The sequence below is a fragment of the Gopherus evgoodei genome, chromosome 7 (assembly GCF_007399415.2).
Source record: "Gopherus evgoodei ecotype Sinaloan lineage chromosome 7, rGopEvg1_v1.p, whole genome shotgun sequence".
NCBI classification, from domain to species: domain Eukaryota; kingdom Metazoa; phylum Chordata; order Testudines; family Testudinidae; genus Gopherus; species Gopherus evgoodei.
Genome location: NC_044328.1, coordinates 103,961,129 through 103,984,670, shown reverse-complemented (window position 1 = coordinate 103,984,670; position 23,542 = coordinate 103,961,129). Strand labels below are relative to the sequence as shown.

General features: G+C 39.3%; 2 protein-coding genes across 8 annotated transcripts in view; one reads left to right on the top strand and one right to left on the bottom strand.

The window, feature by feature from the left end:
• The window catches only part of CACNA2D3 (calcium voltage-gated channel auxiliary subunit alpha2delta 3), an 828,400-nt gene that overhangs the window by 93,289 nt on the left and 711,569 nt on the right, over window positions 1–23,542 (bottom strand). The window lies entirely within an intron of this gene.
• On the top strand, window positions 11,619–21,980 carry LRTM1 (leucine rich repeats and transmembrane domains 1). Its single transcript, XM_030569379.1, has 3 exons — window positions 11,619–12,219; window positions 13,673–14,269; window positions 21,414–21,980. Exons 1-3 carry the CDS (start codon window positions 12,213–12,215, stop codon window positions 21,845–21,847), a joined length of 1,038 nt encoding a protein of 345 aa, XP_030425239.1. The 5' UTR covers window positions 11,619–12,212; the 3' UTR covers window positions 21,848–21,980.

Genomic DNA, 23,542 nt, shown 5'->3' with positions numbered 1-23,542 from the left:
ATAGATATGTGGCTAGAAGAGGCCCTACAATGTCAGGAGCCTTTGAGGTCATGCCCAAAATTAACTAGCGTTAAAACCGAAGTGATAAAATACAAAGGGGGCACTCAACTGCTACCTGATACAGGTAAAATATGTCAGTTTATTCTATGTGTTACTATCAATCACTGCCAATGAAGAAGAAGTCAGGTATAAACACTGAAGAAAGAAGATGTGATCAATACGGATGTGTCTCTTCAATTTCAGGGGGAAAGCAAGAGGAAAATAACCTAGTTTATGTAGATTTTTTCTTTATCTCGCCTACAGGCACTCAATGTGCTGTCATAAGTTTGCATCCTCTCAACTAATGCATCTGCCTGAACCAGAAAGTTCATCCTTCAAACACACTAACAGCATCTGCAGAGACAGTATAATAGAACCTACAGTAAAAGCTTGCGGACAACTTCTGAAAGAACAAACTACTAAGAGCATCTCAGTATCATGACAGTTAGGAAACATTATCTTCATTTAAATTGAACACTGCAATGTATTCCCAGAAGTTATTATGCTCTTATTTCTCTTTTCTTTTTGCAGTCACAGAAAACATTTCACCCATCACTTGATGAGACTTAGATGTAAGATACAGCTAGCGGGTGACATGGTATATAAATTGTGATTCCGGACATTGTACAAATACATAGAAAGGGATAGTTCCTTACTCTGACAATCTCACCGTCTAATTACACAAGACAAAGAGTAACAGATAGATAACACAGAATACATATACAAAATACATTTTTTTAAATTGATTTCCTCCCCGTCCCATCTCTCTGACCCAGCACCTCAGCCAATGTGTTCGTTCCTCCATTGCTGTCCCAATCGGCCCACCCTACAGAAACACAGTTATCTACCTTTTCCATTAATTTTCCTCCCAGGGTCACTGCAATTCTGATTCAACACTTAGTTCCCCCACCCCTACTCCTTCTACAGTCTGGTTAAATTAAATTGCTATACCTGTTAAAGGACTGTAACTGTCTAGTCTCTTATTATTATTATAACTATCCACACTATTATTTGTAAGACCTCTTAGTGGCCTATTTTGGAGATACTTAGCAGCAACATCAACTGTGTTTCCCAAGCATTTACCATTTCTGACAACACAACAACTGCGGCACATGTGGTAAAAGGTGGAGGACATCACCCATATACCTTTGCTTTTCTCTCCAGCTTCATATAAAATCTTTCTGTGGGAGAAAAATAATTTTATAGACATGGCGAGTGCTTGAAAATCTGCTTGCCATTAAGAGATTCCTAAAATGCCGTAGTAATATAATGCTCTCAGTGCCTGCTGCTACCTCATTTTTAAAATACCACTGCAGCTATCCTATTTTCAGCACGCTAGCTCGTTCGGAGCTAGTACAGGTATGGTTCAAAGGACTAGCTATATTCAAAGAGTGCAGGTGAGAAAAGCCCACAGGTAAGCATAAACAAAGTGACTTTAAACAGAGGGCTAGATGTTGGGGAGGACATGAAAAATTACAGTAGGGTCACAGGAGCAACAATAAGGAAATAAATGGAGGAAAGTGCTCAACAACTTAGAGGTCTTGACACAAAGGCAAAGGGTATGGGGAATAAACAGAACGCTGGAAGTATTAATACATAAGTTAAACTATGACTTCATCGGCACCACAGAGACTTGGAGGGATAAGTCTCATGACTAGATTATTGAGATGGAAGGGTATAGCTTTTTCAGGAAGGACAGGCAGGATAAAAAAGGAAGGAGGGGTTGCATTACATGTCAGGAAGATATACACTTGTTCTGAGGTCCAGAAGGAGGTGAGGGGGCCGACCAGTTGAAAGTCTCTGGGTAAAGATAAAGGGGTAAGAAACAGAGGTGATGTCACTGTAGGGTATACTACTATAGATCACCAAATCAGGAAGAGGAGGTAGATGATGCCTCTCTAGAACAAACAACAGAAATATCTGAAACCCAAGACTTGATGGTAATAGGGGAACTTAACTACCCAGACATCTGTTGGGAAAATAATATGGCAAAACACAACATTTCCAATAAGTTCTTGGAATTTATTGGGAACAACTTTTTGTTTTAAAAAATAGCGTAAGTAACCAGGGGGGTGGCTATTTTAGACTTGATTCTGACCAACAGGGAGGACTTGGTAGTGAATCCGAAGGTGAAAGGCAGTTTGGATGAAAATGACCCTGAAATGAGTTTTCATGATTCTAAGGTAAAACACAAAGAATTTCAGAGGGAGAAGAACAGAGACACAGGGACAGCAACATGCCATGAACCTCTTTGTAAAACAAATCTGCTATTGAAATAGATAACAACAGCAACAAGCACATATCAATCTCATTCTTGTTCACTGGAATCATATGGAAAGAAAGTATTTGCAATATCCCTAATCCATTTGTGAAATGGTACAATCACTAATCAACAGTGATGTTCAAGTTTCTATCCAGCTCTCATACTGACATATGCTTCCTGGTGATGACTGCAGCATAAAGCATATAAAACAACACTGAAGAGATTACTGTCTTGCATTATCTAATATATGCCACAGTGTAGTTTACTGTGCTGTTGTACACCTTTAATATCTTTTAGAATTACTGATTCAAAATATAATTCCTTACAGAAAAACAGATAGAAAGCCTGATCTAAAGAGCATACTGGGGTCTGATCCTGCAAGCTACTGAGTAGAGCTGGTTGGACTAAACAGCATTTCCCCCCTGGAATATGGTGTTTTGTCAAAACCAAATCGTTTTGCTGAAACGTTTCAGTTATGATGGACTTTTAATGAAACACAGGCAGATTTCCAATGGTTTCCTGCCAGCTTGCCTGGTGAGGTGCTAGGGACTCTAGGACTTCTAATGTCCTCAGCTCTGAACAGTCTCACCAGGCAGTCTGCTCCAGGGCTGGAGATCCCAGGACTTCTTGGAGCCTGGAAGCCTCACTTCCTGGCCCCGTAACAGGGATCCTGGAAGCCCTGAGAACCATGGCTCATGTCAGGGCTTTTGAACTCCCTGCAGCAGAGCTGGGAACACAGGTTCCCAAGATCCACAGCTGCTTTCTCCTTGTCAGTCCACTTGCGCTGACAAGGAGCCAGGAGCCTAGAAGCCCTCAGAGCCATGGAGATGGAGCTCCCATGCTCAATTTTGTTTCAAATTTTTTAAAATAAAATGTTTTGATTATTTCAAAAGGAATTTGGGAAGGATTTTCCCTTCTGTAGGAAATGTCAAAATTTCTACTTTTTTATATGAAGTACAGTGGGTTGTTTTTCAGAATTTCTTGTAGAACGTGAATTCTGACTTTTGAACATCTGTACTACTGAGCAATTTGTCCCTGATCCAACCGAGTATTTAAGCATATGATCAAACAAATGCTCAAGTGCTCTGCTGGATCAGGGCCAGAATGCTTAGAACCTTGCCTAAGTCAGTGGGAAGATTCCCATTGATTTTAATGGAAATTTCCTAAAACCAGAAATATAGCAGTTAAAAAGCTAACAATTTTATATCTGAATTTCATTGAGATTAATTCTAGCATTATGCCCAATGCAATCCCACTGAAGTCCACACACACTGTTGTTCATGCAACTGTTTTATTTACACAGGTATTAAGTTAATGAGAGAAATCCCTATTATGAATCCATGGAACCTGTAGTTTCAAACATTCATCTACCAATGTAACTAAATTGTTCATGCAAACACTTTGCCACAAAAATGGTAGAGGAACTAATGAAGTGATAAATGCTATTTTGTAGTAGAATTAGAGATCTGCAGCTAGAGAGACAAGTATCATGTATTTTATTTTACTATCTCATTATACACTGAGTGTCTTTTAAATACCACTAAAGAAACCATCTTCAGCAAAACCTCTTCCTATTTTGATAACAGATTACGTATTAAAATAAACATATAAAACTCACAGAAAATTACATTTCTATGGTATTAGAAAATACTCTGTCCCTAAATTTATCTTAGAAGTACCTTCATAGTCACCCGTGACTGAAAAATGAAATTTCTAATTAAATGCTGCTACAAAAAACGAACAAAATACAACAAGAAAAGCTGACAAAAGAACTTGTTCTTTGGTGTAACAGGAGTAAATAATCAAGCATGATAATGAAATTGATCCCAATTTATACTTCTCAAGCTGGGACAAAAATGGTCTAAAATATCTAAATAAAACAACATGTAAATCCTATACTTTATCTCAGACATGCTTTTCCAATTCCCATTTTCTTTATCCTTTTGTTTCTATTACTTTTATGTCAAGTAACATCTGTTTCTATTTACTGTAGCAGCAACATGAACTCACTAATTAACTTTAATCATACTTATCTGACATACATTTTATCTATATCTGCAAAGATGTACAGCACACACAACAGCTTATTATTATAAGTTGGGAATTGATTGAAAATTGAAACCTATTTTACCACTGCTACTTGTAACAGCACCAATAAGTATGCAGACACATGAAATTTGATTTAAAGTCCTCTGGCTGTAACTTTATCTAACTTGTAATTAAGTGTAAGGTAACCCAGCATCGCTATTCCCTGTGGTCATTCTTGACTCCAAAGGCCTTGCATCCCCTAAACCAAACCTTCTATCAAAAGACTGAGTTCACTGTAGGGGGTGTGTGCTTGCATCTGAGCCAGTCCATAAAAGCCTGTTCTGCAAGCCCACCCCTCACCTACATGTCTCAGACCCTGCTTACTCCAAACCTCTGCTGGAGTTTTGGGGAAAGAGGCTATCACAAACCAACCTCGCAAAAGGCTCTCAGCCAAAGTTGTTACACACAAACAAAATACAAACCAAGTCTCCTACTGGATTCATATCTTCACCTCATCTAGCTGAAAAAGAAAACTGAAAACTTCCAGGGCAAACAAGTGACCCAATAGGCAAATGGCTGCTCCTGTCTCAGACACTGGCTTCTCCCAGATGCATCAATGGAAGGTGAAAAAAAACCCTGCAAAAATGGTAATTATGGAATAAAATCGCTCATAGGGGAAGTTTCTCTATAATTCATGTAATTAGTGGTTAGTCAATGGCCTGAAGTGGGAGGATTTATATCCCTTTTAAACATTTTTTATCCTATCCAATGGATGCTCTCATTAGCCATATACATTTCCAAATCTTATCTGAATCCTACTAAGCTCCTGGCCTCAATTATATCTTTTTAGCAATGAGTTACATGGGTTAATTACGGGTTGTATGAACAAGAACCAAAGGAAGACAAAATAAGGCAAAAAGCAAGACCAAAATGCTGATCTAGCTCCCAAAATCAGTTTTCCAAGTGGAAAGACCATAACTTCCATCCCCGGATTTGCTCTCCAGCATCTGATTAAAAAGCTTTTGTTTCACTCCCTTGAAGGGCTAAAGCCAAACAAATTGTAACTGCCATCAGAAGGAGCTAAGAGTCGCCTCTTAAACAGCATCTTACATTGTCTCCCTTAAGCTATGCAGTAACCAAGCAGGGGCACTGGCAAGGTTTGACATTCTCAATCCCTAGCTGGTACCACTCTCCTCTTCCCCTAGTCCAGTCAATCAGGAGCTTCCACCTCTCAAGCCAGCCTGGGCAGACACACACAAAGGACCTTGGGAAGTACACGTGGTTAGCAGTTTATGAGTAAACTGTGCCTCAGGCAGAGTTGTGATGGGAACCCATGGTTGTGGGGCATGTCACTACCAGCTGCTCTTAGCATGAGGAAGCCTTGTCTGTGCCCAAGGGTCAGCTTCCTGACACCACCAGCCACAGGCAGCACAAGCACTTCCCTCTCAGCCCATTGGACTCTGCTGTCCTCTGCAGATTAGCTATAGGCACACTCCAACCCTCAAGTCCGCCAAGCATTTCCCTGGAATGCCCAGCCCCTGATCCACTGGACACTCACAGAATTCCAGATTCTCTGTTCCCGAATGAACAGTGCCCCACAACTTACCAGTTGCACTTCCACTTAACACACAGCACTTAGATTAGCTCACAGAGAAAGCAAGTATAGGTTTATTTAAGAACAGAGATTCAAATGATAGCAATCAAATACCGGAAACAAAGGGTTACATATAAAATAAAATCCTAACATGCACTCTAGAGCCTAAACTTAACTAACAGCACATTATTATGTCACGAGAGCAAAAGCTAATCCAAAATCCTTCCAGCGTCTTACAGCCAGGCGTGGCTGTCATTGTCCCATTACGAAGGAAACCCACTACCAGTTTATTTCACAGGTATTACTTTGCAACCCCAGATATATCAAAACAGTCCTTTGACCTTTATTCATAAACAGGACACCCTCCTACTTTGTATTCCTTTCTGGGGATTTTGCGACCTCTTGTTAATTACTTTATCTTGATGAGTTGGGGACTTACTATGCAGAATGGTATACATTGTTAAGTATGCAATGCTCAATTTGCATATAAATAGGCAGATAGATAAGCATCCCTTGCCTGTCCAAAAGGAACGCATTTGTCAACTCCTGGTGAGCTGCTTTAACTCACAGATGTTAAGAACATAATGTCCAGTGTAGGTAAATAATTCCTTATATATTTGTACATACGTTTTGTAATGGTTATGAGAACTAGTGTGTTACTAGCTTTCAGCAGAGACCTTACATGGCATTTTTTAGTGAATTATTATTCATATAACTGACCCAGGGTTTCCCTGAAAAACTCTATCCACCACCGTGCCTTCTTTATGTTGGTATCAAAAGGTTCCTGGGTCACAATAGAGTGTCTCACAGATGCTTGGCCATCTCTTCTGGCGGGTAGGTGGGAAAGCGGTAGGTGTGAATGGTAGGTCCTTCCCCTACTTCTTGCCCTCTTTGTGGAACCTAGCTCCACTCGGGGAACAAGTTTTGTGGAGTCCTTGTACTCCTTGAGCACCAGGACTGTCATCAGACCCAGAAACTAAAAGAGCTTCTTGTACCCTCTCACCCTCTTGTATCAGAATGTGGCCCATAGACAGGAAAGACTGGGATAGTCTCTCATGATACAATACTATGTTTTCTAAAGCAATATCATGCTTATTTTGCAAGAGGTGATGGGCGGGCTGTTTCAATATTATTCATGCATTTTGTTCACCAGTCCAATATGAAGAGACTGTATTGCTTTGAATTGCACCAGAGATTTCCAAGACAAGATTATCATAGAATCATAGAATATCAGGGTTGGAAGGGATCTCAGGAGGTCATTTAGTTCAACCCCCTGCTCAAAGAAGGACCAATTCCCAACTAAATCATCCCAGCCAGGGTTTTCTCAAGCCTGACCTTAAAAACCTCTAAGGAAGGAGATTCTGCCACCTCCCTAGGTAACCCATTCCACTGCTTCCCCACTCTCTGAGTGAAAAAGTTTTTCCTAATATCCAACCTAAACCTCCCTCACTGCAACTTGAGACCATTACTCCTTGTTCTGTCATCAGGTACCACTGAGAACTGTCTAGATCCATCCTCTTTGGAACCCCCATTTCAGATAGTTGAAAGCAGCTATCAAATCCCCCCTCCTTCTTCTCTTCTGCAGACTAAACAATCCCAGTTCCCTCAAACATTATTTGTTTAACTAGTTTAAAATCATCCATTAGCAAAATGGAAATCTAATGTTCACACAATTTCTAGGTTAAGCAACTCTTGCTATTTTAGCCAATTCCATGTCAAAAACAGAAGGAAAGTACAAGAATGAAATCACCAGAAAGTACTGTGTAATTCAGTTTATGAGCAAATTTCATATGTAATAATGCCTTTCTGTACTTGATATAAAATGTATTAGAAATAGAATGCTGTAGCTTTAAAGCAGTGGTTCTTCATCTTTACTGCAGCCTGCACCCCTTTGGTTTTCAAAATATGTTCTTGCATCCCTTATCAAAAATCAAAATATGTTCTCACACCCCTTAAACTTAAAAAATATGTTCTCGCACCCCTTCAACCAAAATATATTTTTGTTTGTATATTACAGTAATCGTTAAAAATGTATAATGTTAATAAATACATAGGTTTGATGAAACAAAGGAGTTGTACTTATGTGCCTGTGCTTAATTTGTGTTTTCGATGATTTACCTTCTAAAAAAATCTGGCATGTCTTGCACCCCCAGAAAGGGCATCTTGCACCCCCAGGAGGTGTGTGCACCCCAGATTAAGAACCACTGGTTTAAAGTATTTGAAACATTTGTTTGTTTATCTTCACATTATTTCCCTACCGCTAGATTCTCTTTAAATCCAGGGTGTTTCTCTGTAAATAGAACCACTCTCATGCACACTCCTCCTTCTGAATATGAAGAAATCAACCGCTTCTGGGTAAAACTGTGACAAACTATCTCCTAATCATTGGCCAGTGAGGTGCCCCCCACTAAGGGGCAGCAGGAATAGAAGGTGTTAGTTTATTGGGTTGTCTTTACATTTGTGATGGGAAACATCATGTTATGTTCTGGTACAGCAAGACACAAGTTAGCTTTAGTGGTCACAACAACAGTTGCTGCACCACATCAAAAAAGAGAAAGAAATCTTAATGTTCAAGTGCCGAGAAGTAGAGCAGATTTCATGGTTACTCTGTTTCTGGCAAATTTCTACTTGTGTCAGTCTTATAATTTTCACCACATCAGACTTTTCTCTCACAACAAAAGGAGTTAGTTACTACTAACAAACAAGAGTAAGCCATGTATTATAGGGTGGGAAAAACTCTGTTTACAAATACATATCTTCACTGATTTCTATATACGGAAGAAAACACATACACACACATGAAAGGTAAATTAACATTTAATCATAGGTTTCCAAAGTTGAACGGGGCATGAAGATTCAACTAAAAAAAGAAATAACTTCTTATATCACAATGCAGAGAACATAAAACAAGTCCTGTGTTATTGCTGGAAATGAACCTCACAGTGCTTAACTTTCAATGACCTTGTCCTGTGAACATCTTTTCAATTTACTGAGTGCTAAAAATAACACAATTGTAGCTGCAAAGGATTACCCAGACTAAGATAGGCAGTTGAAAGGCATTCTTTACAGCTTCTGTTAGTTCACACAAAGTTAGTTCACACAAGAGCACAGGAAATACACCTGGATAGCAAGCCCACACACACACACACCCACCATTGAATTCATCAGCCTAGGGAAACTTCATTAAAATCCATGGAGAATTTTTAAATTGAGAAAAAACAGAGCCATAGCAGGAAACAATAACATGAAGAATGACTGTATCCTGTAACAAGGTCAGGAGTTGCTAGAGGGGGCCCTAATGTCAGTCAACATTGATGCAAGAGATGGCATATGTCAAGGATGGAGAATGGCCTCCGTTGCAGGAAATGCAGTGATACAACACTTAAGGCAAGGGCCATCCCAACTGCTGTAGCTTCAAACAGTAAAACATAATTCTCAGAGATGTGGAATACTTGTCGCTTGCAGGGCTGCTGAAAGTGTTACAGTGGCTTGTAGGAGCCCCATTTACATCTAGGTCAATCCTAATTAAAATTAGTCACTATTAAACCAATATTTACTTCCATTTGTGCATGCATTTGCAGGGGGAGGGATAGATAGCAATACCTTAGAGCACTAAGGTTTGGAAGCCTTTGTTTTAACCTTTTATATAGTTTGGTATTAATATAAAGGCTGCTACTGCTGTCCTTTAAACTCAACATGTTTGGAAAGTCAAAGCATTTAAGTGCTACTGTGGTGCTATGTGACTCACGTTCATAGGATTCTTTTTCACTGTGTTGTTAGTCTTTCATTCATCAAGGGTGTAAGAAACTATAGTCTGTCCTCTATAGCAGGAACTGTACCATTCTCTGGACAAAAAGTTATGATTACTTTACAGTGTCAGTTGCTCTACGTTGTCAGTCACTGTTCTACTTTCCTTTGATTCTTTTGACTGGTGTCAGATACAGTTCAACAAAGTACATCCAGATAGTAACAAAGTATTATACAGTTCTCATTTTTCCAATTTTTTCCTCACCTTCGTTGAACAATTTCTATTTAGTTACCACATTTCTAATGTGCCATAATTTGGGGCGGGATGGGGGAAAGCATAAAAGCTCCACTTTTGAAATGAATCTTCAATACCAACTCTCCTCTCCAAACTCAGGGCCAAATTCTACCCTTGCATATGCCTAGGCAACGCCCACTGGAATCGTTGGCAGGTCTGTGTATGTATGAACTGTTACGACATCCAGGAGCAGAGACTTGTCCAACAGCAGGAGAGGCCAAAGCAGCCTTTTCAGCATCCACATGACCAGGAAACGTTTTCATTTTCTGCTGTAAGAAGAGTCGGTCTTATGAATTCCTGCTTTTGTCAACTCCAGGTAAGACCAGTTTAATGCCCATGAATGCTACCTAGAAATTACAGCTAATATAGTCTATAGTGGTCCACCTTCTAAAGAAGAAAGACTGAAGAGAATATACTACACAAGTGCTTTGCAGTCTATTACAGGATCCTATCCAATTCAATGTCCCGTTCCTCTGCCACAAAGCCCTAAATTGGGCTGAACCCTGTCCATATCTGTGACCATTGTGTGCTCTCATTCTCTCTCTCTCTCCCTTTCTCAGGGCAGCATTCATTTGGGGCATTTCAACTGAAAGAGCCCCACATGCATCTATAAGGGGCTTTGGCCAAAGCTTTCCTGGTGAAGAGTCTGGGTTGCAGATCCAGCCTCTGAAACAGTCAAGACTGAGTCCAAACTTTGCCACATTCACAACATATTGCAAGACCCACCTCTTTGATCAAGTGTTTTCCTACTGGGAGAGTGGAGTACCCTAACTCCAACTGGAGTACATCCTTAGTATTAAAGGCTCTGTAGGAGAAGTAGGGAGTGGACTGCTGTGCTTCCTTCACGGGGGCAATCTTATTTATATTTATATAAGATTAACTAGAGAAGACAGAACTTTAGAAATTAGTTTATAAATTATTGTATAAATAATGCACAGGCAGAATTTGGCTCTTGATCTACTGAAAGCTCAAGCTAATTAATTTACATATCAAAAATTAAGCTGAAGCACTTTCTGCATCATCCCATAGTATTACAAACAAAACTAGTAGCTGAGTTCACTGCAGGCTGTTCATGTGCATCCAAAGGCAGAATTTGGTCCTAACAATGTTACGTTGTATGGTCAGCATTTGGAGAGATTTGACATTTTCAGATGGTGCAGTTTCAAGGCCCCTCTTTATGACAAAGCTAACAGATGTATAAAAGTGAGCATGTGACCTTAAAGGAGCTAATTATACCAGATTTCACATTCCTTTGAACACCTTATCACAGCTTTAATTCCATGGCAGTCATACACCATTAGCCCTTTTACTATTGTAAATGCTACAGTGTGAAGTGTTATTTTATTTCTAAAGAAGTTAACAGTGAAATAAGTCAATATATTACCATGCGAAATATGAGTTTTCAATCAAATGTCACTTAAAGTGTCAACGCATTTGCGAAAAAAGCAGTCCAATATTTTTAGTATCCATACAAATATGTTTGCCATTCTCACCAGTACTGTGTTCCCATGCAACAAAATCCTGTCAGCACAGCTAATCCCTATGGATGTCAGAAGAATAAGCCCCAGAAGAGCAAACAACTGCACTGTCAAAACCATGTCATCAACATGCTGGCCTATTCCTAGTATTATTACACACTCCATTGCCTCCAAATCACAAACCAGGAAAACTAGAATCCATGTTCAGAGTCATTGGATCTTGAGGAATTGATACAGCATCGCTAATAATCCCACAGAATTCAGAAACTACATTGGATTTTAAAAAAGAAGCCTTATTTTCGTGCCTTGGATCTGAAGCAGATTAAATAATAGAAAAGGGTAGGCTATTAGGTCATGATTTGTATACTACAGCTGTCCAGTTTGAGTTGACAGACATTCTTTGCAGGGCCAGCTGACTGAATAAGAAAGGCACAGAAAAACTCTGAGAGTAATAGGTGGACTGTAAAAAAAAAAAAGTGTTATTGAGGGGAAAAAATGAATGCAACAACAATCAAAGCCGATGGAGTTACTAGAACAAATAGTTAAAGCTCCTTTGTAAACTACAGTTTCCTAAAATGAAGGTATAAAGGAAACTGGATTAGTTCATAGTCCTGACATACACTTCAAGTTGTAATATAGTGTAAATTATTGTTCTAACTAAACTTGGACTAAACCTTCTGCAAGCAGGACAACGAGAGAACCAATATGAAAGGTGAACTATAATTTACTTTTTAGACCTTCTGCAAGCAGGACAACGAGAGAACCACCATGAAAGGTGAGCTATAATTTCCTTTTCAGTGAAGTGCTTTGTAAAGAAATATTGTCTTTGCCAACCAGTGTCTATTTTTAACTTTACAGTGGAAGTTATTGTTTAAGTTGTTTTTCTTGTTTCTGAAGCTAACAGTTGCAGAACGGCATAATGCTACAGAATACGTTTCTTGAACACAGAATTCAGGCATTGTAGCAACATTTCCAAATACAATTTCATTTAGAATGTTAATAAATAAGTGTTTGCCAGGTAAATTTAGTCACAAAAATCCAAACCTTTCATTTACAGATTTAATACGTTGAATACTGAAATCTCATTCTGTTGTTCTTTTAAGATAGTGTTCCCTGTTACTCATTAATGCACTGTACCCTTTATTTTCTAAGGCTTTTAAATAGTAATTGACTAGAAGCTCTTCTACTTTGAAATAATAGTTAATATTAATGATTCGATGCATCACAAATACAATGTTAAAAGGGATTTATCCTCCTATTGCTCTGATTCTCTGGAGCCAAAATAATTCATATGGGATCAGCAGCCAAGACTCCCCAATATATCTTTATTATTCCATTGAATGCATATAAACATAACTTTAGGCAGCATGATGTTTTTAAAGGAATAGCGTTAACCACATATGACAGGTACAAGATATTATTATTTCAGTCAAAGCCAACTGGATCCATGGGAGTAGATAATAATTTTAAATATTTAATATCATTGAGTACTCCTGTGACCTCATTTATCATTTTAACAACTGTACTTGACAAATGTTTGCTTAGTGGCTAGATGTTCAAATCTTTAGAAAGTACAGCTGGCATTCAGATAAGGGAATTTCAATTAATAAGCATAAATATGGGTGCATATTTTAAAGAACAGACCTTAAAAAAATGTGGCTCACTGGAAACTGTTGTTGAATTCTCTGTAGTGAAGCCTTTGAAGATTATTGTTTTCTCTAAAAGAACACAAGCTTAATTCTTTAAGGTGCAACATGCAATCAAAACAGTAAGTAAACAGGGACTGTGCTTGCAACTTTAACATACAGTGGCTCAGAATCACTATCACCATAGAAAGATAAACATTACAATTTAATATCCTTGGGAACTATATGGAAGTGTTTCATTCCTATGGGTACGCAGCAGCTAGAAATCCATCATATTTTTATTGCAAGGGGCTGATGGCTAAGCTTGCTAAAAGTTATCTGCATTTAGGATAAAGCCATGGAAAGTAGCTCAGTTTGAAACTGGAGAAAAATTGTCTTTAGTCTACATTATATGAGGTTTCCAAAATTTTATCTAGGGCTGATTCATACTATTCTGATGTACCAAACTGTGAAACAAATGTGCATTATTGTCCATTACCAAAATGTACATCTTTTCTCTATTCTACCAATGTTTGTATTACCAAAACACACTGATTATAAATTAGTTTCACAACATTATCACTTCTTTTACTTCTTGTGCAGGTGACTTGCTTTTGGTTTCAAGTATCATTGTACTAATGCATATGGTATGTGGATGCCCCGAAAAGTGCCTATGTCATCAAACTTCAAAGACAGTGGACTGCAGGAATCAAGGACTTGTTGAAATTCCCTCCCACGTACCACCTGAAACTCTAATATTACAGTTGCAGAATAACCATATTTGGAGAATCAATGAAAATGCATTCAGTGAAATCCCTTTGCTCAAAATTTTAGACTTGTCTAATAATTCTGTTTCAAATTTGTCATCGGGTGCTTTCCAAGGACTACGATACCTACAGGTTCTAAACCTAACCAAGAACTTGATTCATTACCTAGAAAACAAGACTTTCAGTTCCCTCCCTCAATTAAAAGAACTGGATTTGTCCTCCAACAGTATATTAAATTTGCCTGAAACTCTAGGAAATAATACAGGGAATATAACTTTATTGTCTGTTAAGTATAACAAGCTTCAAAGACTGGACAGAATTCTGCTGGAATCCCTCCCAAATCTGAAAGTTGTTCTTTTCAAGAATAATCCATGGCAATGCACTTGTCATGTCATTGGCCTTAAACTGTGGCTAGAGAGCTTTTTATACAGAGGTAAGTAATTTTCTCTATTAGATAAAATGCAAAGAAAATGGCTTAACATATACTCGACCTGTCTGAGCTACCATGGCTTTGATACCAGAATGCACTTAAGCACATATTTAACTCTCTTTCTCTGCTCTGGACTAGAGTTCGGCAAATAACTGATTTTTAAGACTGCTGGAAGTTCAAGAACATAAACTCAATTTGGATTAAACTGAATCCAAAATTTTAAATAAATATCGGTGAATCAAAGGAAACGTAGTTTGACCCAAAGCATTTTGTTTCCAGACTTTTTAATTAGGCTCAATTAAAAAAAAAGAAAGAAGAAGTAGAGGTAATGCTTGTGATGCCAGCGCCCACCTTATAACTTTTTGCTCAGTACTTAGGACACTCACCTAGGATGTGGGAGACCAGGTCTGAATCCCCACTTTGGAACAGGGATTTGAACCCTCCGAGGTTAGTGCCTACCAGGCTATTGGCTAGTCTGGAGAGGTCTCTCTGAGTGTCTCCTGGTGAAGCTGCTTCCTTTTGTACAAATTATTATTCATTCTAGTAGGGACTTGAGCCTGGGTCTGCCCCACTTCAGCTGAATGCCCTGACCACTGGGCTAAAACTTATAATACAGAAATACACAATGCCGTGGTAAAGAAAAAATGAACTTTCTATGTAGTTTAAAAGCAGCACAAAGTTGTTTGGCCATATCTCCACCTGCGTTTAATCTCTTCCATTTATAAATCCATTAGTTATTCTACATAAAAAGAGAATAAGACTTAACTCTGTTTTTTGCAAGTCAGAAGTTGTCTCGCTCTGCTTTTGAATGGCATTGCAATGCTTTGTTCTGAGCAGCTTTAGAATCCAAGATGATTTAGATAAAAGAAAAAAATCATTTATAATTCTAAAATGTTTGGTTTTTGTTTTAAATGTATCTGTTTTATATGCAGTGTAGGCAGTGAAAGGTATTAAACATTAAAGGAAGATCTGGCCCTGATTGCTGTGGGAGCTACTCAGATTTTTGAGAAATCAAAAGAACAAGACAATCTTATTTCCTCTAAAATAAATGTTGATGCATGAATGTGATACAAATATTTCCTTGGTTTCCTATCTGTATGTAGGTCATAATATTGACATGGTACAATGCAACAGCTCATGTGAAGACGCTCTGTGTCTTCTGTTTGCCCTCTGTAACACTGTTGCTATTCAGTATCCATTGATGGCCTTCACTCATAGTTACATGGGCAGGAATCTTGAAGATGAGATTTGGTTTGTGCACAGAAGGGTGGAAGGCTGAAGAGATGAGAATGAAAGGAAATAACCCATGACAGATTGTCCTTTGTTGTGCCTAAATAGAGTTGCTTTAATCATTCAACAAACAGAAGACTTACTATGGAACTAATCAACTAATTTCCATTCCTTATTTCTCCTTCTAATTAACGTTTAAGTGAGTTTGTGCAAGAATAACTTTAAACCTTGCAAGAATAGCCTTAAAAACCTCACATGTTGGTTACTAGAAATGTTTAAAGTTCATATGCACACTTCCTTGTTAACATGAAATTTATAGAAGTGGACAATTTATATGTCCAATTAGTGAATTGGTAACCAATAGTCAAGTCTCCAAATGTTTCACCACAAAATTCTTGCTACTATCCAGTCACCCGCTGACAAATAGAGTATACCACAAGTAATCACTAAATTGCACACATACCTCAACATTTTATTTTTATTTCAGGAATTACTGCCATGAGAAGAGACATATTTATTTTTACAGTATCTCTCTTTTTATCCTGTGGCCAGATCATTGGGCCAGTTCCTTAGCATGCCCAGCGCATGCATGGAAGTCAGCATTTATTGTCTACCTGAAGGAAATGGTTAGCATAAGGGGAATCTCTAGCACAAGTTAAACCATTCCAGCTGGGCACAACTTAAAGTGGACTTGAGGCTGTTCTAAATTGTGCTGGAGGCATCGTGCCCAGGCATTCTAGGAGTGAGAAGTTGGAATGATGGTGTAATAGCATCTCCAGAGTCATCTGTTCTAGAAGCAGCACTGGCACAGATAAGGATCTGGTCCACTGGATCTATGTTAAAACATGTACATTTAATTAAGTTCCATCAATACATGATGCCTAATATTTGGCTAGGTAACAGGTGGAAGAGGTATTAGTTATAGAAAATGATAAATAAAATTAAACAAGCTTTTAAGCCAGTGATATGTGCAATTTATCAAAATAGTTAATGGGCTGAGTTGAAAGAGTGGGTCTGTAATTTAACTGATAAAAATTAGTCTCCTAAGGGCTCTCTCTCCTGAGGTTAAAATCATACTACTTTCTAGACCTTTAAAATATTAAGTTATTTCTTTCAGCCTCCAGGCTTTTGTTAAATTTTCCTGAACCTATTCCCCAGAACAAATTTTAGCAGGGGTTATGAATTCTGTATGCAGCAGAAGGTAATGATCCAAGATAAGCATATCAGATTATCTTAATTACTATGACAGCAGCACAGCTTCTTTAGTTTATCTCAGAAACACAGCCATTGTTTGGCAATTCAGTGATTTTTTTTCTTGTCTCACCTTTGCTTTACACAAATTTGTCCAAATTGCAAAAAACGAAGTGAAATGCAACACACAAACCCATTTTAACAGCCAGTGTTGGAAGAAGTCTAGATATTCTGTACTCTAATATTTCTCTAGTATTATTCTTCTGTAACTTATACTAACGAAAATGACTTATGTTCCTGTAACAGCGTAGTTGGCCCCTTAAATGAAACTGGGCTCAACGCTTGTGTTCCAGTCAAGTGCATCCTAGCTTGATGTAACAAGGTGCATGGGGCTGGCTGCAGGGAGTTATAAATGAGAGTTCAGAACTGAGAGTCCAGAACACTGATAGAATTTAGAAACGAAGAAAGAGTTCTGAGAATAAAGAGCACTCAGAGGAGGGGATGCCCCTAACAGCAGAGCAGTGAAAATTCCCTCATTGAGCAGTGAGGTCTGCTGGTGAAAGCAGAAGGTATGAAGGCACTCAGGAGGTCACCTACAAGTTTCCCCTGGCCTAACAGCTATGATCAGAGAGAGCTGAAGGCTGGGAGAAGCAGAGGGAAATGCCTGCTGGCTCTCTGAGATGGACAGCTAATGCTGAAGGGCCAAAGAGAGCTGAAGGGTATATATATTTGGAGGGGAGGAGGGGGTGGTAAATGCCTACAGACATAAAGAAGGGAACCGGAATAAGCGGGAGAACCACTGATCTAAGAGCATTGGGATGCCCAGAGCCTCAGAGGAAAGAGGAAAGACCTGTCTGTTGGGCCCAAGAAGTGAAACGCACCCTTTTGGCTTGGTAGGATTGTCTCATAGAGTTCTTTCTGCCATTGGAGAGGACATCTCATACTGCCAACGAACACTCCTGTGCTAGCGGAGACATCCACCCAAAAACCAAGCTGTCCGGTGAAGCGTCCATGGACTGGGGTGCCAGATTCTGTTGCTATGTTCTGTGAGCACTCCCAGAAATTTCAGGAGTGGGAGAGGGTGGAGAAGAAGAGGAAACCAGAACTGACAAGCCCAGAATGGAGCAATCGGGATGACCATCGCCCTTTCCAACTGCAGTTTCTGAAGGACACATGACAAGAGTGGTAAGGGAGGAAAAGTGTAGTTGGTTCAGTGACCATGAAGAACTTTGGCTAGCGAATGGAACAGTTGAGGCATCTGAGATCCAAGACTGGTCTAATCTCCCCTTCTTGTGTACTAGAAAACAGTCTGTATACTTGAAAGGCTCCACTGTGCCTCTCTGCAGAAGGGAGTCCATCTCTAGGGTAAGAATACTGTTGTGTGATCCCTGGCATGGGATCAGCACAGGGGATGTGGAAGAGGCAGAGTCACCAACTCATGGTATAGCCATGTCGAATGACACCCAGGACCCACTTTGTCTGCTGTTATCGCTCTCCATGCTGGCAGAAAGTTTGAAATGGCACCCAAAAGGGATGGCTGGTCAGACCATTGGGGTGCAAAGTGGTTGATGGCTCTCTAGTTGCACTCAGAAATATCGCTCAGCAAAGATTGGGTGTGTTGTGCAGATGATTTCATTGTCAAAACATGTGGATGGGATCTGTGGGCCTTTGGGCATTTCTGTGGAGGCTCACAGATGGTAGAACTGGAATGATGTGCTCCAATATGACCAACCTGGTTGATCCTGCTGTTGCAGCAGTAGTGCCCAAGGGATCGAGGATCAGTGGCTCCGGGGCTGAGCTAAGATAGATTATTGCCATGATGCCATTGGGACCTTCTGATAGGTATGTCTTCAGAACGGTCAGCCGACCATGAGTAACATCTGGATCATCAAACTCAGAGAACCAGAGTCCTGTGCAAATGGTGGTGCCAATGGAACAGGATGTATTGTAGGAATTCAGCCAGAAGGTGGCAGATTCAAGACAGTGGATGGGGCTCTCTTAGTAGGCAAGAGTTCTGGAACACATGGAGACCTCATCCTTTCCAGGACAGTTGATGAGGTCCAGGAGGATTTTCAAGTCTCTTTGAATCAACAGCTCCCAGTGTATGGATAGAACTGGGGCCAGTAAAGGGATCCATCTCTCGACCAATGATGCCGATGCAGGAGGTGTATGTGGGTCTGGAACTAGTGGGTCTGGTGAGCAACTTTCAGTTGCTCTTGTGGGCCTTGGAACGTGGTGCTGCTCCGTGGCCGGAAGTTGTGGACAGCACAGCATCTTTCTTAGACCTGGAGAAAGACATACTGTCATGCTTATGTGCATGTTCCCATGACTCACGACTAGGTTCTGAACTGACGGTCGATGGTAGAAGACACACTCTTGGATTGTTCAGACCAATGTATGGGTGGGGGTTCCTGACCAGGATCTGACTGCAGCCCCATATTGACTCACATGAGGTGCTTTTTAAGATTGAAGACTATGCCTTTCCATGAATGAGCAGGGAAGGAGAGGCAGATACTGCATCTGGACACGGTGTGGGCTTCCCCCAAACAGTACAGGCTGTACTCATCACTGAGGGAAAACAAGCAAGGGCAGAAAGCACCAACTTTGAATCCTGGCCTCTTTGGCATAATCCAATACCTAGTACCGGTTACTGGACAGGGGGATAGTTTGGCAGAAAATGCAGAAGCACCATCCCAAGTCCTTAATCATACCAAAGTTTTAGAAACAAGAAAATTACTACAGAAACAGCAAAAATCTTGACTAAATATGGTACAGAGACCTAGATGCTGTAGGGGGTAGAGTGAGTTGGGGATTGTTTGGCAGTTAACCACTGAAGTGACATCTCCAGCTCTTAAATCTACAAAACTTCTAAAAAGAATAAAATCACTACAAAAAACTGAAGAATCCTAAATATGAAAATAAAAACAGTTTTTTTCCTAAAAAGTTTGGAAAATGCATCACTAAGGACAAGAGGACAGCAGAAGCTCTGATTTGGACCACACAGTGGTGAGAAGGTACTAAAGATGTGGTCGGTCTGCCCCCCCTTTATCATCTTGGGTGAAATCATGAGGCAGTGCAAGTGTGCATGCATGGACCGATGGACATAACTACTTTGAAAAGCTCCAGGCGCTTGCACATAACTCCCAGTGGAATACAGATGGGACCATCACTTGAAGAAGAATAAAATATTTCTTGAACTGAAGGCAACTCAAGCAATTGATTCTTGTTGCATATACTTAATTATAGAGAATGTTTTAGTCAAGGTAGAATTCTAGTTTTCCATTCCAACATACCCTTTCAGTCACTCATAACCATGGAAAGATCAGAGCTGCAGAATTTGGATCTTCAGCCATATCTACACTGAAAATGTCCATGTTTGGAAGTCTTTGGATCCAGGCTTTTGGTTTGACCTGTTACAGATCAGGGATTCAGCTGCTAGGCTCTGATTCATCTTGGAACATGACCAGTATTTGTGGGGAAGGTGGCCTTAGGAATTTGGTTTGGGCGCATCTTAACTCACCACCTTCTAAAACAATTTCTTTTTAAGATTAAAATTTCCATGTCTGGCCACAATGGGAGAGGAAATTTGAACTGACTTGATTCAGTTACTTTTGAATTACGCAAACATGAAAATATACTATGGTTCTAGCCCTAACCAGTGGCTATGGGGCCATGATACATGGGATGGTAAGGGAGCTGAACTCTGATACATATATGCTCTAATGCACTAGGGACTGATCCTGCCCCACTGCTTGAGCAGGAGTGAAAAGGCTCCTTACTCCATTCCCCCCACACCAAATTCACCCATTCAGCAGAGAGCAGGAACAAGCCCTAAAGGCTGCATGGGGCATGTGTCACTTGCAGGTTTAACTAGTGTAGATGGTGGATTCTCTGTAACTTGGAATCTTTAAATCATGATTTGAGGACTTCAGTAACTCAGCCAGAAGTTATGGATCTATTACAGGAGTGGATGGTTGAGGTTGTATGGCCTGTGATGTGCAGGTCAGACTAGATGATCAGAATGATCCCTTCTGGTCTTAAAATCTATGCATCTATAATAAAATACACAGGATGTGCTGTAAGGACAAGTTTGAAATTAGAAATTTCAACTGCTTTATTTTTCTAACTTTTGTATGGAAAATATTGGTTTTGGCATGTAATGTGAATGGTATCATGCTTGTATAAACTATGCAGAAAAAATCAGGGCATATAGAGTATTTTATTTTCACAATTTGCTTCATGGCAAATGTTAGCACATAGTGCCAGAACCATCCCTACTGTGAATGCTAACAGGAAATGTTTACAGAAGACATATTGTTTCCATTTATGTTTATTAAAAAAGTAGTGGTAAGAATGTACCTAGTAACAATATCTCTTTTTTCATTTATGGCTTTATACCTGCCTATTTTTATATTACTGGATGTGTGTGCACGGTGGAGGGGGGGTGGTTGAGGTTGTTTTATTTTACTATAAACATTGATAAAGTACAGGTAAATTTACTCCTAATTTATTACTGGTTACAAGTAATTGCTTATTTGAGTATATAAAAGTGTTATAATCCTAGTGTTTAACTAATTGGAAATATACACAAAATAATATATGGCTGTAAATTCTTTAAAAGTAGAAAAATGAAGCAGTTTATAAATTCCATTGGGCTTCATTTAGTTTTTACATACAGAAAATTCAGAAAGCCAAAGAGCTCAAGATTTTAATATGTTCTTTTCAGGAGGAATAAGTGATGGCATTATATGCTCAACACCAGAAAATCGGAAGGGAAAGGACCTCCTCAAAGTTCCTTATGAGATGTACGGGACATGCCCTCCCACAGTGGCTCATGTTCATCTGGCTAATATTCATCACCATAGCTCTGAGCACAGAAGTTCTCTGAAGCATACTCATCACAATGAAAATGGAGAAAGTAGCCATTCAGACTGTGAACCTAAACCGAAGCCAAGGCCAGTTAGTTTGCGTCATGCAATCGCCACTGTAGTAATAACTGGAGTTGTCTGTGGAATCGTGTGTCTAATGATGTTGGCAGCTGCTGTGTATGGTTGCGCCTATGCTGCAATTACTGCTAAATACCACAGAGAACACTTGGCCCCAGTAACAGCACAGGGGAGTCCTGAAGAAAAAGAGCCATTTGATAGTTCCTTGGCTTAAGTTACTTTTGGTCTTTGGTTTCACTCAAGTAAGACTTCTCGTTTCAATCAGAAGCTTAGTGTCAACTAGGATTGATTTACTTGTTACTCCTGTATTTTGATTTTTCACATTAAAACAGTTTCTGTAAAATAGACATTCATTCCTGAGAAGCAATTTATGTTGAGAGATTAAATAGAGGAAATAAATATATTATTTATGTTTTGCGCATGCATACCTTCTGAAGTATTACATGAAGATGTGAGTTTAAGATTAATTAAATCTTCATGTAACCACTTTAAAATATTCAATTCTCCATGAACTAGTCGATGTGTAACATTAGTACAATACATGGCAATTACAGACAGTCACAAGCCATCACAAGTGAGATTTCTGGAATGGAAAATGCAAAGCAATTTTAAGTGGCTTGGTAAAGCTTGCCTAGTATGTACCTAAGGAATATATGGCAGAATAGTAACCTCAAAGTACAGGTCATACTAGATAGTAGTAGAACTGGCCAAATTATTTACCGGAAATAACTGACCCAACAATTTTTTCAAAATAAATTTTTTGCAAGCACATTTTTTCCACTATTCGACCTGCTCTACTAGATAAACCATTTTAATATTGCATCCATGATGTAGTTTATGAGATGGAAAATCCATAATTAGCTATAGCAGTTCACTTCTAGGCCACATCCAGAGACAGAAATATCTTTCTTTTCTTACTTGGGGAACAGTAAAGAGGAGTGGGCAAGATGGAAGTGAAGGAGGAATAGTTAACATGAGACTACCGTGGCATTCTGATATGAGGATTTGAGAAAGGGTACTGACAGAAGCAAAAAATAAAATATAAACATATAAACACTTAGTCCTTTGTTAAGGAAGTAATACACAACCACCACAGACACTTCTGATGGTCTTAATTCATAAAACTTCCATTTGGCAACTCTCATAAGAGGAATAAAATAATGGATTTGGTACTGAAACCAATACAATTGTCAGGTTTCAGAGTGGTAGCTGTGTTAGTCTGCATCAGCAAAAACAACAAGGAGTCCTTGTGGCACCTTAGAGACTAACAAATTTTTTGGGGCGTAAGCTTTCATGGGCTAAAACCCACTTCATCAGATGCATGGAGTGGAAAACATAGTAGGCAGGTATAAATACACAGCAAATGAAAAGATTGGAGTTGCCTTACCAAGTTGGAGATCAGTGCTAATGAGCCAATTCAATTAAGGTGGAAGTGGGCTATTCTCAACAGTTGACAATAAGGGGTGAATACCAAGGGAGGAAAAATCACCTTTGTAGTGCTAATGAGGCCAATGTAATCAAGGTGGCCCATTTCAAGCAGTTGACAAGAAGGTGTAAGTATCAGCAGAGGGAAATTAGATTTTGTAGTGACCCATCCACTCCCAGTCTTTATTCAGGCCTAATTTGATGGTGTTCAGTTTGCAAATTAATTCCAGTTCCGCAGTTTCTCACTGGAGTCTATTTCTGAAGTTTTGTTGTTGAAGAATTGCCACTTTTAAGTCTGTTATTGAGTGTCCAGGTAGATTGAAGTGTTCTCCTACTGATTTTTTAATGTTATACTTCTTTATGTCTGATTTGTGTCCATTTATTCTTTTGCATAGAGTCTGACTGGTTTGGCCAATGTACATGGCAGAGGGGCATTGCTGGCAAATGATGGCATATATCACATTAGCAGACATGCAGGTGAACG

Excerpts from the sequence above, each read along its gene's own strand:
- LRTM1 (XM_030569379.1), top strand. Across the intron at positions 14,270-21,413 it reads AGAGAGCTTTTTATACAGAG|GAGGAATAAGTGATGGCATT; the intron begins GTAAGTAATTTT and ends TGTTCTTTTCAG.